We start from the raw sequence: 21,851 nt of genomic DNA, 5'->3' as shown, positions 1-21,851 counted from the left end.
TTCACTGTACCATCTCTCTACATATGTGTATATTTAATTTTTTTCTTTTTAAGTGTTACATTACTGCAAAAGCAATTTTAAATTAAAAACAGAAATCCATACAAATGGTGTCCAGAGTCCTGAATCATTCTTGACAACTACAGGGTGTATTCCATCATGGGCCATCTCAACTTGACTCTAGACTTGTTCTTAAAGCTGACTCTCAGCTTTGATTTCATTTGTTTCATGGGAAAACAAAAAGTGCTTTCAGAAGGTCAATTGGACCTATGGCCCAGAACACTGATACACAGCCAGAAGGTTTAGGACGGTTCTTGACTTCATGTGTCCTCTTTGGGGAGTTTCTGGGACACAGTTCTTGGTAGAGGTAGCTTGCTTTCTGCCTATGGTGGATATGTGTTGTTTTTGCTGCCTGTATCTACTCTGCTTCCTATCATAACAATTCCTAAATTTCCATGTAGGGACCCACTCCAGCCCCATTCTCAATCCATAAAGAAGCTGATTCTATCTCTGGATTTGAGGGTGGAGTCTAATCAGGGTTGAGGAAGTTCAGGTCTTAGACTACTGTTTGGCCATGAGGAAAGTGAACTCTTTCCTACTGGATTTGATATTGGGTTAATGTGTTCTTGTTGCTGCTTGAAGGCATCATGCATGACCTGACAAAGAACCGAATATAGCAGAAGGCAGCCATATAACCACTGGAACTGAAAGGAAGACAGGTTCTAACGATATTACATGAGCCCCAACCAGCTGCCTTTGAAGACTGTCCCTGGCCTTTCAGCTGTGTGAGTCAATAAATTACATGAAGAGCTCTCACGGATATGTAGCTTAATTGCTCCCTTTGGTAATTAAGCCACACTGTATAGTCAGATGGCTTGACAGCATAGCACTTATAAGGTTTGTGCTCCAAAGGAAGATGCATACATGTGTGTGTATGTATATGTATATACACACATCAATATGGGGGTTTTTGTGTGTATACATACATGCATACATACACACATGATCCAGTTTTTCATTTTAACATTTTTTTAGGCTTAACATTTATTAGGAAAATCTAGAATCTTTTACTCTCAAAGCCATGTAAAACTAGACATAAATGTTGTAAAAAGCAGAACTTTTGTCCTTATTCAATCATATTCACAGTGGTAGCATAAAACGGGGCAAGAAGATAGAAAATGAGTATACCTGGAGGCATCCTTAGTTCAAGAAAAAGGATGTATCATCCCCAAAGGAAGATGCATAAACTTAAAGCATAATCTTGCTTATCACAATACATGATTTCTGAAAATTGGATTCATCACCATTAAATTCTGTGATTAATTCAACGTATATTGCATGCCTATTCTGTGACTGTGCTAGGTGTCAGTTCTAGTAAGGTCAGGGCAGTTCAGCAATGGGAAATAAATGCAGTCTCTAAATGCTTCCATTTGTTCAAATGACATACCTAGCTTTGTTTGAGATTTTTATAACAGTAAATTTTAAGAGCATTTCAGTAACATAATTGTTACTGGCTCAACTACCTCCCGGATAACTGGGGGTCCAAGTGACATCCAGGCTGGGGCTAAAAGAACAGGAGTGGGCATTTGCTCATGGCTTCCTCTGGCTTCTGAGCTTAGAACAAGGAAGAGCCCAAAGATAGTTTCCAGAAAGAAAGCTAAAGTCAAGCAGCACAATTTTCCACCAAAGCAAAAAGCTGAGGGAAATAGGCACACAATGAGACAAAAACAAGTGGGAGCCAAGGGAGAGATCAGGAGCAACTGGCTGGAACAGAAGATGGAAGATGAAGAATCTCGGAGACCCAGGTTATCATATCTGGGAAATGGCTGTCAAGGTGTCAAACTGTTTCAGACAAACAGTAGAAAAATATTGTAGAATCATCATATTTTTTACTACTTTAGTTAAAAAAAAAAATCACTTGCCTAAATGAAAACCAAAGAGCATTAGGAAGAGAAAGAGACCCAATGGATTTCTCATCCTGTTACACATTTTTGCTTCTTTAGGCTGTGAGATGAAAATGGTGAATCAGCAATCAACATACAATTCCAACTCCCCAATATTGTGCCTCCCAGTTGTGCAGAGACTAGAAAACTAAAATACGTATTTCCCTACATTCCCTTGTAGCAAGAGTTCTGGAATCAGGACCCACCAAATAGATGCAATTACATGGGATCTGGAAGATGGAAAGGAGGTGAGAGCAATCACCCTGTTCTTTTGCTTGCCGCTGGCAAGTAGAACTGAGAAGAAAAGATGCTGGGTTTTTCCACAGCACAGTCCCAGTGTCCAGTCACTAGGTTTGTGAGGCTATTGTGGTGAGCTCTTGAGATTCACAGTTCCATGGCAGCTTCCTGATTCCCCACCTTCCTGATGAAGCTGCAGCTAAAATTTCAGGTCAGTTCCACAGTTCTGGGAGTCACTCCTGCAGGCCCAGCATTTCACTCACAGCTCCAACTGTATAAGAACAAAATTCCATATACTTAAATCTCTCCTTGAAAGAGCTAAATGGTTTCTGCTTCCTGAAATTGAACCATGAAACATCCTACTTCCTAACACATTACAGATTTGTGATGATAAACAAGTCAAGCCAAAGATGCATCCCATTTACAGGGAAGGGTCATTTGAGCACAAATGATAGTGCACATAAAAGAAAAAGCACTGGGATGTATGCAAATGAGCAAAGCAGCAGAACATAGATATCTGTGCAGCAGACAATTGTCTTACTATCCTTGTCTTCAGGTAGAAGAGTTTCCATGAGGCAAACTAACATAATGCCAAGCCATCCGTTTAGAAGTGTTAGCCAAGTTAATGAGGTCACTGGTACTCACTTGTCATTTCCCCACTGTAGGCACTTAGACCCAATGTGGAACATTAATAAATTGAATAGGTCACCAAATACAGTGGTCTTGGCAAGATGAAGCTGTTTGTAAAAGGTTATGAATCAGATTAAAATCCTCATTTGTCATAGAGCCAGGGAGGTAATAATCCTCCCTTAGCCACAGATCCCTCCACACTTTTCAGAGAATTATTACATAAACCCAAATTACAATGTTATTAGAAAGCATTACCAACTAGAGTATGCAGATCAGATCACTACCAGTGTCTCATTAAAAGCACAACAAGGAAAAATAACCATGAAATGCCATCCTGGGAAAAGCATAGGCTTGAAAGTAAATATGGCAGTTGAATTTGGCATCCTGTATGGCCCTGGAGGGAAGGTGATTCAGCCAAAATTTGGTATTTGTGAAGATCTGACTCAAAACTTCTACTATATTTCAACACTGTAAGCAGGAGGCAGAGGGCTTTTTCCTTTTTTTCCAGTGGTCAGGGTGGGAGCCCTAGCTCTGTGCTCAGGGTCACAGACCCCCAAAAGACCTGAAAGTCCAATTCCTAGGGTGCTGCCAGTGGAAATTCCAAAGTGACTCTGGCAAATTCCAAATGCAGAATCTACTTGTGAGATGCTGTGGTCTTTGAAAAACTGAAGAGGGAGACTTCAGAGAAATAGAGGATTTTTATGATTATTTATTGTTTGTGAATAATTTTTTAAATGCAATTCTACACTTGAAGGAGATTGTACGGATATCATCTGATTTGCATTTTCACTGGTTGATTATAAACATTTTAGTCATTGTGCATATGCTAATAGTACAAATAATTTATCTCTTTTTTTAAGGTGAATATATTCACTTTTCATGCATGAGAATCCTAGGAAAAGAAGTGTTACAAAAGAGAAAACAACCTAAAACTCCCCACTTTAGGCACTGAAAGCTAATGAGGTAAACTGCATTCCTATTGCTTAGCTCCTCCAAGTGTCTATTCCCTATTAACAATTCTGCTTTATTAAAATAACTATTTTACACAGCATTTCTGTAACAAGGGAGCATGACAATCAAGCCTAAATCCATATTCTGCAGCTTGGTATGTGTGCTTCCCTTAAACTATCATTATTAACCAAGTTATAAAGATTTAAGCAAGAAATTTAAAATGCAAGCAAATTTTAGGGATAAAGAGCTACCAAAAACAAAACAAAGGGTACATTTTACCATAAAATGCCGTGTGTGATTTTAAGCACTTTAGAATATATTGTTCCACTGATGTAAAATTAATTCTTGATACGTGTATTTGTAAAATGTATACTATACACACACAGTACCAGTATTTGAAGACATTGTTAAATTAGAATATTTTAAATGATATAAAAGCTTACTAATTGTTCTTCTATGATCTTAACTTTACAAAGCAGGGAGCAACTAAAGTCAACATGAAACACTCAGAATTTTATTTCAAAATATAAAATAAAAGAGCTTGGAGCTGGCATCACTATTTGTCACCTATATGTATATCAGACCTTTCAAGTGATTCTGCAGTTGCATCACAGTGGGGCCCTCCAAGTCTTTTAGATATCTGATGCCTGTGCTCTGCTACATATCTAACTCCTGCACCCAGCAGAGCCTAGGGTCATTCTTAGGTCATGGTGCTTAAAGATGGCTGTCAATTCACTGCTTGGGCTGGGTTTCAAGTCTCCTTTATCTCTGTTATATTGATGATTCCTAGTGATAGCTTAGGAACTTAACCACACCACTCATATGCATCTTAATAGTGTGTTTGCAGCACCAAAGTGACTGTACTAAAAGCTCAGCGTGCTTTATTTGAAAGAGTCTGTTACCCTTTGAAAGCTAAAAACTGGAACAAATATTCACTTTTATCTGAATAAACAGTTATGGTTCTATGCTGCCTTGCATATTTTAAAAAGTGGGGGTTATAATAAAACAAGTTGAAACTAGCTGATCCTGCCTTTCTTAGTGTAAAAGTAATTATTATTCAGTCAGAAAGTATGCAGTGAAAAAGAATAATTGCATAAGAGGACATTATAATCCAAAGAGTATCCACCTGGTGTTTTTATTTTGATGAATACCTTTTTGGATCCCTATGCCTATGCAACTTAATGGTTGCCACAATTCTCTATAGCTAAGGAGAAAGACAAGCCTTAATTGTAAAACTGCACATGCTTTATTGCCAATGCAATGGCATGAACACATTTAACACATTGTCATTCCATTTAATTACTCCAATTTTGACATGGACCTACCACAGATAAAACTAATGGCATGAGTTATGAGCACCATAAAAAAAATCGCTGCTTTCTCCTCAAGGGTCGAGTATTGAGGTGTTCTTCCATAGTCTCTACAGTTATTTGCATTATGTGAGGAAAAAATAAAGCATGGTAATAGGATACCTATATCGTCGAATTGCTTCCTTCCAATCTGAGTGATGTCTGTGACATGACAATGATGTATGGTCATTTTTTTAGCTTGCCTGGGTAAGATCTGTGACAGCGAAAGAAAAATAAATAAATAAGTAGGTGAGTGGCCAAAATGGAGAAAAGTTTTCTGCCAAATTAATCCTGTGTTTAATTTCTATCATATTTGCTATTTCTCAGCTTTTTCTCAGCAATATTTAACGGTACTCATTACTTTTTGCCTGATATAAGTGAAAAAAATCTCAGGAGCTGGACACTAAGCTGAAGATGTCTGCAGATGGACAGGAGGTATGACAGGGCTATGGCAACAGCCATGGCCAGAAATTTAAAACTGGCAGGAAGAGGAAGTCAGTAGCTCTACTCAAGTGAGAGAGTGGTGGTGTGGCGCCTAGCAGCCTGGCACGTGTAGCCAAGTGGAACGGTGCCAGATATTGGTTGGAAGAGTATAAAGTGCTGGCTTTCTCTTCCACAGTTTGAGGGAAGAGCTTTAGCAGCACATCAATGTTTTATTTGGCCACATTAAACTGTCTGCTACTTGAGTTCATTTTCCACATTCTAGTTTATGACTCACTGCAAAAAGAAGCTAGTGTCTTCTTAAAATGTCTCCATAAGCCTCCTTCCTGGACCATGGAGAAAACCCCAATTTCTAAATAAATCCAAAAATGTTTTATCTAAATACATGATGAATCAAAGCATCTCCTTTTTTGCTCTTAAATGTGAAACTGTCATTGAAAATAAGCTCATGTTTGTCTATTGATCAAGTAGAAATCTTCAATAAAAACATTCTGTCATGTGGTTTCATCCCAAGCTTCCTTTGTCTTTCAATTAAGAAATGGTTTTGTGCTATACTAATACAGTGAGATATTCAGAGAATTAAATCAATAGACTATAAATTATATGTAAAAGAAAACATCAGGTCATTGCCCTGACACAATAGATTTATTATTAAAGTGGGCAACTCCATGGCAATTCACTACATTAGTTTTTATAAAGTAAGAGACAGGGAGAGATCAATGATAACTTTGGCTTACTACTGCCTTTAATGGTTCATTTATAATAGCTACTTATCTCCTATTATTTTAGCTTGCTATAATAATGTCAAGCCAAGAAAAGAAAAGAAAAGATAATCACCATTATGGGAATATATATTTAATTCAAGTCTGACTGACTATTCCTTAATCTGATTCATGTATTTGTAGAGTAGCCAGAAATACTCTAAAATGCATAGTGATTCTTAGGTACACATAAAGACTTCATTATACAGTCTGCATTAGGCTTAGAGTACAAAAAAATCAGGCAGTTTGGGGTGTACTTTCATAGGCATGTTATTAGATGAACAACCACATTGCAAGGCCCACCCACAGCCCACCAGCTCAAACCTGCCTGGTGCTAGCAACATCAAGAAGAAGAGCTGAATCCTAAATGGACCCTTTAGCTTCACTATGCTTCCTGGAAACTGCTGTCTTTAAAAATAGAAAGCATGTTTTTGCTCCAGACATGCATATGAACCCATACTCCATTTGTGGATTCTCTGCAGCTAGTTTTCCTTTCTTGAATAATTATTACTCTGATTTCAGTGAAGGTTTGATACAGGCTTCCAAAGGCCACCTCGAATGAAGGAGGAATAAACTCACCTATTTCTTTCGATAAGGCTGAAGGAAGGGGATCCTTACCAACCAATCTCCCAGGTATTTTCTTTCAGGGAAACTGGGATTAAATAAATATTAAAGAGGACAGGGGGTGATTGAACCAGGGAGGGAAGGCTCACCACCACCACCATTTCTTCTTAGTGATACAGCAATGATACATTAAAAAAAACCCTCGGGTCTTCTTGGCAACAAAAGGTGGCTCCACCACTGCTTGCCCTTGTTAGTTGCCTTATTACCAATCACTCCAGATTCTCCACACCTCTGAATTGCACTACTGATGTTGCACACGCAATTTCACTCTATTTAAAAATAATGGTTACTAAGATCCAGATTGTAATGAACTCCTAAAACTCAACAACAACAACAACAACATCATCAACAACAACAAAAACTCAGTTCAAAAATGAGCAAAGGACATGACAGATACTCTTCCAAAGAAGAAATACAAATCACCAATAAGCATATGAAAACATGTTCAATACCACTAATCATCAGGGAAATACAAATCAAAACTACAATGAGATACCACCTCACACTCATTAGAATGATGATTATTTTAAAAAAGAAAACAGAAAACAATAAGTGTTGACAAGGACATGGAGAAATTAAAATCCTTGTGCACTGTTAATGGAAATGTAAAATGGTACAGCCATTGTGGGAAATAGTATGGCAGTTCCTCAAAAGAATTAAAAATAGAACTACCCTATTATCCAGTATTTCCACTTCTGAGTATATACCCAAAAGAAGTGAAAGCAGGGTCTCAAAGAGATATTTGTACACTCCATGTTTATAATGGAATTATTCATAATAGCTAAAATGAGGAAGCTACACAAGTGTCCAGTGATGAATGAATAAATAAATGTAGCATATACATACAATGAATACTATTTAGCCTTAAAAACAAAGAAGGTAATTCTTCAATATGGTACAACATGGGTGAACCTTCAGGACATTACGTTATGTAAAATAAGCCAGTCATAGAAAGACAAGTACTGTATGATCTCACTAATGTGAGAGTAGTCAAAATCATAGAGACAGAAAGGAGAATGGTGGCTGCCAAGAGCTGAAGGGAAGAGGGCAATGGGAGTTATTGTTTAATGGGTATATAGTTTCAGGTTTACAACATAAAGCATTCTAAAGATAGATGGTGGTGATTGTAGCACAACATTATGAATATAATTAATACCACTGAACTATATACTTAAAAATAGTTAAGATACTAAATTTTATGTTATGTCTATTTTACCACAATAAAAAAAAAGGGAAGAAAAAGTAGCAGTAACTCTACAACTCTCCATAAAGGCTAAAATATAAATGGCAATACCAAGTGTTGAAAAGGAAGTGGAGTAACTGGAACTCTCATACACTGATGGTGAGAGTACAAATTGGTACAACCACTTTAGAAAACTGCTTGGTAGCACCTATTAAAACTAAATGTATGACTGGCTTATGATCCAGAAATTCTACTCTTAAGAATACATCCAAGAGATGTGAGTGCATGTTCTCACCAAAAGACATCAGTAAAAATGTTCACAACTACTTTACTCAAAATAGCCAACTGTTAGAAACAACCAAAATGCCATCACAGTATGATGGATAAATGAAATGTGGTATATTCATACAATGGAATACTACACAGTGATTTTTTTAAAATAAAAAACTATTATTACTAGTTACAACATGAATGAATCCTACAGGTTAAGCAAAAAAGCCATTACAGTACCTGCTGTATAATTCCATTTATATTTATATGAAGTAAAAAACAGATAAGACTAATACATTGGTAGAAGTCAGCATAGTGTGAAGAGGGTATTGACTGGAAAAGGACATGAGAGAAACTTTTGGGGGTGCTGGAAAAGGACTATATCTTGATCTAGGTGGCAATTATACAGGTATGTGATAAATCTTAAAAGAACTACAGAAAAAAGCCAGGCAGAAAAGTCTACATATGGTAGATTTTACTTATATGACATTTTGGGAAAAGGCAAAGCTATAGGGGTTGAAAACAGATCAGTAGTTTCCAGGAGCTTAGGGTTGGCAGAGGTGACTGACTGCAAAGGGACAGAGGGAAATTTAGGGATGATGGAAATGGCCTGTATCTGGTGCTACACAACAGAATACATGTACAAACCTCATACATTTTAAAAGGTTGAATCCACTTATAGATGTTTAGATAACTTTCTAGGCCCAAGATGGCGCTTGGGGTGCCACGTCAGCAAACCAAAACTTAGATAACTTTCATGTCCCTGGAATTGCGCCACTTGACCAGAAACTCAGTATATCCAGTCAGCCAATTCCCAGACGCCAAGCCAACTCTAGGCCTTCTCACCCCAAACAAGGTTGACTATGTGGTTCCAAACAATCAGATATTTTCTTTGCTCTTCCTTGTTCTTACTTCTTTATCCTGTAAAAGGTTCTTTGCAGTTTTCCATAAGGAGACTATTCACTCCTGGAAGTGTTAAATAAGTTTTTCGTATCATCTAAATTGTCTTCTTTAATTATTTTTTAACATAACTAATTATAATTCAATACCTACTTTAAAAATATTCAACAATCTATACATTTAAGATTAGTGCACTTTATATGTTAACTATACTAAGTGTATTTTATACTTCCATGAAAAAGTTTAAAATTAATTTTTTTAAAAGTAAAGGTTAAATGGGTTATAAAACATATGTTTCAGTCCAAACTCTGCCACTGTTTTGCTATGTCAAATACTCTAGTTGCAACTGAGTGGAAACAAAAAGTATTATGTCTGGAGTGAGCCCTGAGTTCATACAGTCTCACTTCACCCTACAGTGGAGGAGTGATTTGTGATATGCTGCACAGCTACTCAGTGTGAAGATGGAAACTAAAACCTAGGACATTTCACTCTCAAACCAACATTCCAGTTTCAATTCCAGTTCAATTCCAGTTCAAGGGAGATTTTTTAGAAAGAAAAGAAAAGTCAAACCGATCATTTGGCACTACATAAGCTGCAAATGTTCAATCAATTGTGTAGCATTGGGCCTCTGTTGACACATATTTGCTCTCCACTTCCAAAGGTACTGAGAGAACTAACCAGAAGTTTGCAAAGTGCCTTGAGCTATTTAAGCAGTAATACCTGAATAATCTGAGGTATCAGAGATCCTTTGCTAACAGCAATTTACCATTAGATGTAGATTCCGGCAGTCCCCATTTAGGGAGCTCCAACTCAAAATCCAATCTTGGCATATCATCCACCTGTCCAAGGCTATCTCCAACATAACTTAGTCATGCAAAGTACACAAACTGTTCTACTGCTGGTAGAGTTATTTAGGGTATAATCTAGGTTATATGACTCAATTAATTCCTCTGAAAATGTAATTCCTCTGCAACAAAGTCAACTCTTTAAAGAGCACACATGCACAAAAACTCAGATCTTAACAAATCCTGTAAAGCAGTGTTCATGGGCCACATAGTTGCCAACATTGTTCTGACAAAACGCGAACATGAGCAGTCGTGCCATACTTCTCTCTATCACTGAGACATTAAGGAAGTGCTAAATCAGTGGCCCCTAGTTCCCCTTTCTATGCTCTGTTTCTACCTAGATGACTCTTTGACCTCCCATTCTCTCCTGCCCCCACTAAGGCCCAAGCACCAACTTCTCTTTGACCTCCACCCCCCTGTCAAAACAGAAAAGGCTCTAGTATCAGTTATTTACCCTTTTTGACTGACTAATTGATTACACTTTAGTTTCAATAAGCTTTAGTCAGTATGTTAATTCAAGCAACATTTACATTTAAACCATTTTACACCTCATTGTATACTGGAGAATGTACAATTCTCCATTAAAGAATTCTGAACTTCAATTTCACTTTAGTAAGAAAGTAAGAAAACCTTCTGGAAACAAGGAAGAACTTGAGATCACACTATGCATTCCTAGACTTGAGGAGCCATGAACCACATTAGAATAACTGAGAGGCTATAGAAAGTACCCAAAGAATTGTTCCCTCATCCACTCACCCATTCATGCATTCAGCAAACATTTATCAAGTGCCTACCATGTGCCTGGGATTGTACAAGGCAGAGAGAATGATTAATAAGGTGTGGTCTCTATCTTGGAGTAATTTACAAAGAAGAATAACATACACGTTAAAAGAATTTAAAGTCCAAATGTGAGGAGTGCTCTCTCTAACAAATAAAATGCAAGAGAGGACAGGGATTCACTCTCCCTGGGGCAGGTTTCACAGCAGACAGACCTGTGAGCTCAGCTGGAAGAAGTCTGTTAGGCTGAGAAAGGCAGAGAAAGGGGCAAAATGGGTTCTCTAAATCTTTTGGCCAAGTATATGGTGAGATGGGAGCGGGGAATGGTTACCTTTTTTGTGCAAAGAAAATTTAAGGCAGGAGGGGCTAACACCAAGCCCAGTGTCTCCTGCAGCCACAAACAAAGACAACTTGGGCTGTGTCAGCAGCTGGGGCCCTTCCTTTCATCTGTAGTCATCTGATGAGGCCAGTTGATGATAAGCCAAGATGTCGTAAGCCACTCAAAGGGAAGGACAGGTGCAAGCATTGTCATATAAGTCCATACTCAAGCCACACTTGTTAAAATGTGATTTCTCTATCAGGACACATCACTGGAACATAAATTTGATCCATATTCTTTAAAATAGTTACTATTTGGTTTTTTTCTGTTTTGGGCCTTGTAATTTCAAAGCCTTTGTTAGTGTCAAATTTAGGTTAATCAAGGTAAAAGGCTGATAATCAAGTAATGCCCTTGCCTCACAATAGCTCCCTTCCGGCCAGGGAAGGATTCGAGGGAGGTCTTACCCAACTGTAGCAGCTAATAGCTTACTTCTGGGAGCCTGCAGAAGGCAGAGAATTTATCCCCCAATTCTAACAAAACCAGGTATGTACTCACAATAGCCAGAGCCACCCACACCCCCTTTGCTCAATTCCTGGGCCTAAGAAGCTTTCTTAGACCTTTAACTCCCTTTGCCCCAAAATTTGCAGGGGAATATGTTGTGTCATAAAACATACTGGATGTTACTTCAGTCAGTATTTAATATTTTGTATCACAAATATTTTTCTGGAGTTCTAAAACACAGACCTCAAACCGTTGTAGTATTCTGACCTCTGAAAATGTAAGACTGAATATCTATTCTTTCAACAAATATTTATCCAACAATGAGGCAAATGGTTAGTTATCTGCCAAATACCTATCCTCTCTTTTTTCCATTTTAGTTGTGCCCACCCACTTGGAGACAGCATTTCCTAGTATCCTTTGCAGCTATGTGTGGCCCTGGGACTAAGTTCATCACACTAAAATGTGCATAAAAACTATGTGTGCCGCTCACAAGTTACTTACTTTGTAGGAAATTGCTTGCCTTCCACTTTCCCTCTACCCCTCTTCCTAAACACTGCAATGGGAATGTGGAGGTGACACAGCTTCGATCATGCAGACAAGACCTAAGGAATACTGAAACAGCACAATGGAAGAAACCCAACTGTGAATGACCTCATGGAGCTAAGGCACTCACCAGTCCAGGCTCTTACATTTTTCTGAAATTTTACATGCAAGAGAATTAAGTTCAGCTATATTTAAGCCACTGAGTTTTTAGATTTCTTTGTTACAGCGGCTTAGCTGGACCCTAGTTAATGTCAACATCCATTCAGTGTCCCTTGAGATTTTACCACGTGATGAGAACTGTATGCTGAGGAAACATATGGTAGCAAATGGACAGAGACATCCTCTGGGCATAGGTTGTTATGGTCTAGAAGAAGAGATTATATATATCTACATGTGCAAACTGTGATCGTGTATAAAGAAAACAAAGAGGGTGCTCAGGTAAGGCCTCTCTGAAGCACATCATTGACTGAAGGTCTCAAAATCTTAGGAAAAAATGGGGAGAGGGGTTCCAGGCTGCAAAGCCCCTGAGACAAGAAAGAGCTTGGCTCTTTGGACAGAACTCAGGAAGGCAGGTGAACAATGTGAGCAGTATTGCAATAGGAGGAAAGGCTCTTCCTAAAGAGACATACATACACATATATGTATAATTGCATAGACAAATTATCTTCCTTTTAGAGTTGTTCCTAACTCTACTTTCTTTTTTTAAACCAGAAGTTTTTCTTTTTTTAAACTTCTTCTAGGCACTCACATATTCCAGCACTGGATCATCTTGAAACCACAAGGACTCTGACTTGGTACCAACCCTAGATTCCATATACAGAATTTTCCCAAAATTAGATCCCCTTTTCCCTAAGTACACAATTTCCCCAGGTTCATTTCTGTCTATCTCATCCTCTCTGTACATCCGTTCTGACTCATAAACACTTGAAAAGCCCCAATTCTGACTGTCTTCTTTTACCATTCCCTTGGCTTTCACAGTCAAACAGGGGGCATGAAGTTTATATTAACATTTCCCTAACGTCTTTTCCTCCATGGCAAAAGTAATCCTAAAACCTTAGCATTTGACCCAAATCACATGCTGGTCACAGCCACAATCAGAATCAAAGGCTTACTCTCAAGTTACCCATTTTGGGGAGAAAGGAATGTCACCTATAATTACTCTATAAGACTATTATAATAAAATCCTAAGAGTTTAAATGTCTAACTAAATTTTAATAAAAATACTAATAAAAGTGTAATATAACATAAATTAGGTAATAGGTTATACACTTCATTATGATTTGTAAACTCCTTGGAAAAGAATGGTATCTTCTCTCTGTAAAATTTTGCATTATCTCCAAATAAATGTTTTAATTAATGAAGGAGCAAAGTCATGAGACAGGATTTAAATAGAAGGCAGCAGGAAAGAAACCAGATGACAAGACAGCAGAAGTTCCAAGTGAGGGCAGAGAGGGAGTTAGTGGAGGTCAGGAAGAGGTGAAGCCAGAAGGAATTCCTAGAGCCAGGAGAGCAAAACTAGAGGTTCTTCTCAAGGGCACTCACAGCCGACAGGTATTGAACCACTCACCTTAAACAACTATAGGTGTTCAATTAGGGACTAACGAGATGCTTTTGTGTCATTCTCAAATAAGAAAGGAAAAATTAGAGAGAGAGAACATGAGAAAGAGGAAAAGTAAGAAAATGAAAAATTGGATCAGTCAAGCGAGTTAGGGAAGAGAGTATATACAATGTGATTGAGAATGAGTGCTCAGGAGCCAGACTAAGTTTAAAAGTGAGTGTTGCCATTTTCTAGCTGGGTGACCTCACCCCTCAGTTTCCTCTTCTTTAAAATAGGGATTTTAATAGTACCTGCATCTCACAGTGTTGAGGAAAGGATTTTAGTGAATCCATGTAAAGTGCTTAGCACAGTGCTCAGTGCAGTATAAGCTATCAATGTGTCAGTTGCTCTTGTACATATTGGCTCAGCCTCAGAAGAATAACTACTCAAGATGATAGGATAGGAATGCTTTAAGTAAAATAGGAAATAAGTTCTGTTCTACAACCAACTAGATAAATTTATGTTTTCTTGGTGTATAAAAAAGGACCATCTTTGGCTCTTTTAACGTACTTGTTTAGGTGAAAGTGAACAGGTGAAAAGGGTGTGCATTAAAAGAGCCCAAAGCTGGGGAAGGAGACAAAATGGAAGGTGAAGAAACTTCCATCTGGTCCATCTTACATAGACACTTTGTAAACCATACAATCTAACTTCCTCCCACAATTCCAGGCCATAGCCCACAAGACCTAAAAAATTTCAAAGCACTATTATGTGGTTTATCACATGATATATTATTAGGATTCTTAGCTGTAAGCAATAGAAACTGACTATTGGTGACTTAATTGGAAAAGGAACACATGGATAGCTCAGATAATTGCTAGGAAGACTAGAGATCAAGCTCAAAAAATGGAAAGTTTGACAGCCAGCGTCAGAGCTAAATATCACCCCAGAGCCAGTCTGGTAAGGAGATAACCACCCTTACGCCAAACCCTGATGCTGCACCTGTACCGCCAAATCACTAGGCCTCACTGCCACTGGACGCAATCTCCAGCACCTTCACCGTGGCTGTGCTGCAAATAGATGAGGCTACCCAGAAAGCAAGGGTATGACTTCTTCTGGCTCACAGTGAGAAATTTCCTCTACATAAACATGGTTCAGATGTTGGCCAATCTCACTCAAAGAAAGGAGGGTTGGGAGAGGGAAAGAAAGAAAAGGAAAAAAAAAAATCTTATCTAATAAGTAATGGTACTTCTACTGTTTTAACTAACAATCAAATAAAAATTATACCACACAAACACAGAAAATGTTTATGATATAACATAAGTGAAAAAGAGTAGGATTCAAAATTGTGGCACAATAATTACCTTTAAGTACAACTATGCATAGGGCCAAAGACTGGACTATAGAAAAAAAGCTATATTTGGAAGACTGCAACTAGGTTTTTTCCTATTAATAATTTTATCTGTATGACATTATAGAACCACACTCCTTCTTTATTAGACTATGAGTATTGCAAGCAAGTCATTGTTACTCTGAGAGCTTCAATTGTGTCAGCAATAAAACCCCAAATAGAAGAATTAACCTTTTTCTATGCATGTGCATAATTATATATTTTTAATATTTTTTACAGAACTAAGATCTCTTATAGCTTACATATAGGTTCATAACAACCTAACATTAGGTTTCTAAAACATAAACATTTTAAATCTGAAATTAAATTTAAGGTTAGTCCTAATAACATTATTACAGTCACATCCTTAAGATATCAGGTCTCCACATGTGAGAATTAAATGCGTGGGCTGTGAATTCCAACTTTACTAATCATTTATCGTGTAATGGTGAGAAACTTACAGAACTTACAGAACCAAGCTTCAGTTTCTCCATTTGTAAATGGGGATAATAAAAGCCACATCATAAGATGTCTATGAAGAATAACTAAGATAATGCTTACAAAACTGAGGTAAGGCGTATAGAACTCTTATTCAAGAATGTCTTAAATAAATGTTAACATAAAAAAATAAGTTGTCATAACTTGCTGAAGTTTGGGTCCCTCTCATAGAAGGAGTGTATTGTATGCAAGACAATGAATTGCAAATTAAGTCTTGTGGTCCACAGGGAATATGTCAGAGAAGCCTGAATGCTCTCAATTTCCATGGTGCCCGAATCAAGGAACAACCAAGGAGTTAACATGCATCTAAGTGGCTTGGGCAGGACAATTAAGAGGTTCAGCTTTTTTCTTTACTTTTCTTTTCTTTTCTTTTTTTTTTTTTTTTTTTTTTTTTTTTAGCTTTTTTGAAAACTTTATTCCATTTTGGGGGGTAATCAGTTTACTTATTTATTTTTTAATGGATGTACTGGGGATTGAACTCAGGACATTGTGTATGCTAAGCACACACTCTACCATTTAGCTATATCCTCCCCCTTCAGCTTTTTTCTTGATTTTGTCTCTAGCTCATCTGTCACACTATATAAAAAATTTCTGAAGTGGAAGAAATAAAATGGATCAGCCAGTTCCTCTTTACCTGTGGGATAGGAGGGATCTGGGCAGTCACCCTTTCTGTAGGATTCATGGAGGTTAAGTAGGAAGTAGGAACCCTCTGGCTATATATCTAGTTATTCAAACCTGCTTATCCTTAATAACTTTTAGATCTTCAGTATTTAATTATTACTGTAATTAATTACTTTAATTACTACATTTAATATAGTAATTAATCATTAATGTCATTAATACATCTAGCTTGAGATTAACTTTTGCCTGCCAATTTTAATATCCACTTAAGTACTTATTAACGATATAAGTAAATATTTTTTTCTTACCACTATTGCTGCTAGCACCTTTCCGGGCCTTAGTTTCTTCACCTGTAAAATGGATAAACGAAATTAGATGATTTCTAATGTCTCTTCTTGTCTTAGATTCTGTGATTCAAAACTAAATAATATCAGTAATATTGCAATATTTGTAACTATGCCAAGTCCTTGTTCAATTATGAAAGTTAGAAAAGTAGGAGGAAGCAACAACCTGTGCTTCTACATACAATTCTTAATCTGACTCAGTGCAAACTGAGTTCTGAGAACAACTGGCTTCTAAAGACTGGCTCTCTTTAGGACTTAATACACATTCAGTCAAGTTCTTGTTGAACCTGGTTCCCCTTGTTATTCTCAGAAAGTGTTAAGTGGTAAACTATGAGGGGTAGCCTGTGTGGGTGAGGATGAATTATTCTTTTCCTTTTATCTTTAAATGTAAATTGTGACTGGATTTGCAGTATATAAAATAACTAAGCAAAAACTGAGGGGTTGGGACATCATGCATTCAAATGTTGCCAACCATATGGATGCTAGCTTCCATGGAGACCACACATCTGTATTTTATATATTTCCAATTTTGTCCACATGTTAGGCATGCCACAGACAGAATTTGTGAATATAAAGTGTATTTTCTTCTCCTTGCAAATAATTCCCTTAGGCAATTAGTGTCAGATATGAGAAAAGTCTTTTATTGTAAAGTTAATCCTCTCATTGACTTTACTGGTAAACTTGACCTCTCTTTTTAGCTTTGTTTTCATTCAAATATTTGCCATTCGCTAATTTTCCCAAGAATGTATAGCCACAGTATGCATATACATCTGATATTAAAATATCAGTTTCTCCAACTCTCTAATTATTTACCAGTAAGCAATTATCCACTATGATACCTGTATCAAACACCAACAGCCAGATAACTCTTTGTGGAGGATTTACGTGGTTGGCCCTGTGGAGGAGCACTGCAACAAAATGGGTAAGAGGTTGGGCTCTGGGGTCAGTGGACAAGATACTTAATATCTTAGCCCTCTCCATTTCCTTATCTGAAAATCAAAACAATGAAAATACTTCCTTCTTGAGGCTGATTAAATAATTTAATGTATGTAAAGTATTTGACATACGACTTGGCTCAGAGTAATCCTGAATAAATACCAGATTTTCAGGATACTGGAAAACCACATCAATTTTAGAGAATAACTTAAAAGTCAAGACGAACATTCACCTGATTTTGTAACTTAAGAATCTCCCAAGTATAGAAAAATTAAGTATCCTACCCAAGCTTATACTGTGAATGAGAAAAGACTAAACACAAGTGTCCTGAATTCCAGTCCTGAGTACATTCCAGAGGGATTGCCTCGTCATACTGGATGTCAAGAGCCATGCCCTTAAGAAGCTTAAGACCCCATAGCGGGAGCCCAGACTAACACACACGGAGAGTCGAGCTCACAACCTCCTTTAGCTGCTCTATAACAAAGCTACCAGTGCAAAAGATGGAGCTCTGAGGAGGGGATCAGCTGAAAGAGTCAGAAGTAGTACAGGAGACTTTCTAGAAAGAAGGGAGACTTGAGGCAAGGCAGGGTCTAACTCTGGAGCTGAATGAGGAGAGGACATCCGAGAAACAAGGACGTTTCCCTGAGTAGAGAAGCACTTGTCTCTCCAGGAACATTCACGGTTTAGAAAGTTCTACTCATCACACTGCAACCCTCACCTCTACCTCAAAACATGTAAGCTGAACTAGAAGGGAATGCATGCGTTACTCAATTAAATATATTTTGAAAATATCTGAGAGGAGGGCGCGGGCAGGGATTAAAGCCTCCCTCCCCTTTCAAATCTCAAAAAGGTGAACTAGGGGGCTGGTCTTCCGACCCGGTTTCCTGCCCTCAGGAGAATGTTCTAAGGCCTAGGCCCTCACCGGGAGTCAGGCGGCCGCCTGAGGCACTTGAGCTCTCCATTCCAGCTCCTACGACTCCCTCCTGGAGCACCCCCGGGCGCAGGGGTGCTGGCGGGAAAAGAAGGAGGAAGCGGGAGGCGAAGTGGTCCCCGGAGACAAGGCGGGGCTCTCGGCCGCCGCAGGGGGCGCGCCCCGACTCCCGCGGCGTTCACGGTCAAGCCCGCGGGCACTCGGCTGGCTCGGCGGCGCCCACACACTCGGAAGGCCCGGAAGCTGCTCCTTCCGCGCCGCGTGGGTCCCGCGAGGACGCGAACGGGAGCCGCGGCGTTTGCTCCGGAATTCGGAAAGAGAAGCCGGGGGAGCGAAGGGGGAAAGTGGTCGTAGCCATGCCGTCGGGGCTCCCCTCCACCCGCGCTGTCCCGCAGGGACCGGGCGGCACCCCTAACCCCATCCCCCAAGCTAGTTGCGCCAGCCGGGCCGCTGGGAGGCAGGCGTGGGTCCCCGCGAGGCTCGGGCAGCTGCCCCCTGCGCTCCCTGAAGCAGGGACCCCATTTGTTCCTTGTAATGGAAAATTCCCGTTCATACGTTCCCAGACCGCACTGGTGATATTTGGCGGGCATTGAAGGGAGGGGGTGCGCGGGGGGGGGGGTCTCCTACCATTTAAAATCATTGCTTTCTGCCTTCTCGTTACGGGTCTGCGGCGATTTTTCTTTGAAAAGGCAGTAGGTTGTAGTTTGGGCAATGTCCAGCGTGGCTAAAAAGTCTCCCGATTTGAAGAGTCATTCAATAATTTTTCCTTTATTTTCTGTTGCAAACAGTTGGAGTTTTTTTTTTTTTTCCAACCAAGTAACCACCCAAGCCTGAAAGGAAGACGTAAAACAATCTGATTTCTATAGTTTAGCCTTGTGACTAGACGTTTTACAAACACGTTTTTGACAAGAAAAATTTAATGGAATTTTTTTAATGGAGACACATTTGAGGTGCGTCTGGAAATATTGAAAAAGAAACACTGGGCTTTTCATTTATTCACAGTAAGTCCAAACTGCAGTCTTTCCAGAATATTTTGCGGGACATAATTGGGATTTGGGATTGAGGGGGAAAGAGTTCATAGGCTAACGTCTGCGGAGCAGAGTAGTTTGATTGATATTAGGTTTTCGGTTCTGCAACCCAAAGGTCAGCTGTATTTGCTGACTGGTGTTATTAAAAATAAAGGCTGTAAAACGCTAGGGATTTCAGTTCAGCTCTTCAAACACTGACAGCCATAGATGTCCCTTTGGGCAGCAGGTTCTGCTGAGATCAGTAGGACCCCACTGAGGAAGGAAAAGTTCTGTTGCAAGGAAACTTTGTTAATTTTGGGGGTTTGGGGTGCCTGTGGGTTTGCACCCACGTGCATGTTTTAGGTACATGAGTGAGTCGTGGAGAAAATCAAGAAATATGAACCAGAACATTCAGGAAGATATGCTGTGCCACAAACCAAACAGAAACAAAGACCAAAAAAAGATTCAGGGTTCAGACACCCCTGAAATGGTCCTTGATCTCTAAGCCCTTCCTAGCTGATACCTCCTGATAATTTAAAGGAGTTTTATCTTGGGTGCAGGCAACTCTTCTTTCATTTATTCTTCCCTAGTCTAGGTTTAAAAACAAATATATATATATATATATATATATATACACACACACACATATATATGTATACACACACACACACACATACATATATACATACACACATACACATATATTGAACCTGCTCACTCTGTCTCTATTTTTATATTTTAAGAACATATGTCTTTAAAAGTAAGTAGCCTAATGTTTTGCTGTTCAAACAAAATGGCAGAAACATTCAACTGGGAGATGTTTCAAAGATTCAGTAATCCTGATGGCCTCAAAATCAAGGACCTGACTGAGTGGGTGACTGGTAAACCAGAAGTGGAAAAATTTAAGCAATATCCAGCCTGAACCAAATCACATAGAATATATGAGAAGGAGCAAGATCAAATCAGGAATTTAAAATTAAGTGCACTGGCTTCAGGTTCTAAGCCACTCTGGTTTTTATTTAGAAAGTAAGAATATTCATATTATGTGCTCTAAGTTAAACCGATCTATGTCTGGGTGCCTTATCTATCTGATTCATAAAATGAGAGTTTGGATAGATGGATTCCTTTCCATTCTGGTCACCTAGGCACAAGAAGTCTTAAGGCAGAACTTTTGGAGTCACTTCCCCACTCCGCTCCCCCCAGTCCTGTCTAAACAGCCATCTCAGATGGATGCTCTCAGAAATGAAGGCAAAAAGTAGATTATCTATAGCAGAGGGTCACCAAAGTTAGCCATCTAGTGAGTAGTTTATTTGATAGGGACATACTAACTCATGTTCTTGTGTGTATTGAAAACAGCATTTCTAAGAGTGAGAGAGGTATTTTACAGTCCCATTCAATATAAAGAAAGATGCAAAAAATAAAATCTATTTTAAAAATCCAAAAAGGAAGAAAGAAAGAAAGATGCTGTTCATGCACTGATTTCAAAATTTTAAAAGCAAGTGTTGCCTGTCATTCAAAATAGTAAATTAAAGACTCAGACTCCTAGAGCTTCTACTGCAAGGATGATTATTCTTCAGGAGGAAACACATACAGCAGTGACTTTTTTTCCCCCACAGATGTGCTCAGCCATCAGAAAAGCTTAATAAATCCCTATTTAGTATGCATTTATGCAGTGATTACATGAACTTTGACCTCCGAAGAGCTGTAGCAATTAGCTTCAGTGTCCAGCATCTTCTCCCACCATTCCCCACTGGCTTCCTCGGGCTTTCCTTTTTCATCTCAGCAGTTCGTGTACTAGAAGGGCATAAAATTTTAAAGTTGACTTTCCACCTGAGGTATTTGCTTCTATACAAGTCACTTCCCCACTCCGCTCCCCCCAATCCTGTCTAAACAGCCGCCTCAGATGGATTTGGGGGCTCTGATTGTCGATATTACTCAAACGCAAATGGATTTCAATTCAATCTTGCCCTGTACTTTCGCAAAGAAGATAAACTCTAATGGCCCAAAGAGCTTCATTTCATAGCTCATGGCATCTGAAATAAATCGGATCTCTCCTGTCAGTCTAATTTAACGTTTTTAAAATATTCAGTGTAATTTGTTTTGAGTTGAATGAAACCTAGTGGACTGGCAGAAAGCTAGAAGAGGAGGTAGGAGAAGGGCAGACCCCCCTCCCAACCCCACCCCTAAAAAAAAAAAAAAAAAGCCAGGAAGGGAGTGGAAAGTGTTTTAAGTTTCTTGTAAGCACTGTTTAGCAAAAGAATAATATGAAAGTTGCCCCTTTTCCCAAAGAGGGATGGAACTGTAATTGTTGCCTTTAGC

General features: G+C 38.8%; 1 protein-coding gene across 5 annotated transcripts in view; it reads right to left on the bottom strand.

Moving 5' to 3' along the window:
- Positions 1 to 19,180, bottom strand: part of SKAP2 (src kinase associated phosphoprotein 2) — a 291,337-nt gene extending 272,157 nt beyond the window's left edge. For 4 of the 5 annotated variants that reach the window (XM_045505658.2, XM_045505659.2, XM_045505657.2 and 1 more), the window contains exons 1-2: positions 18,517 to 18,571; positions 16,623 to 16,664 (exon numbers count right to left, since the gene is read on the bottom strand). In XM_045505658.2, coding sequence (XP_045361614.1) covers positions 16,623 to 16,664; positions 18,517 to 18,556 — 82 coding nt within the window. In that variant the 5' untranslated portion in view covers positions 18,557 to 18,571. Of the gene's footprint in view, positions 1 to 16,622; positions 16,665 to 18,516; positions 18,572 to 19,152 lie in introns of those variants that run through there. The other variant, XM_074367326.1, reaches the window with a different exon arrangement.
- Between the last annotated feature and the right edge of the window lie 2,671 nt (positions 19,181 to 21,851).

The sequence above is a fragment of the Camelus bactrianus genome, chromosome 7 (assembly GCF_048773025.1).
Source record: "Camelus bactrianus isolate YW-2024 breed Bactrian camel chromosome 7, ASM4877302v1, whole genome shotgun sequence".
Classification (NCBI taxonomy): Eukaryota; Metazoa; Chordata; class Mammalia; order Artiodactyla; family Camelidae; genus Camelus; species Camelus bactrianus.
The sequence above is the reverse complement of the archived record's forward strand: the minus strand, read 5'-3'. Positions and strand labels throughout refer to the sequence as shown.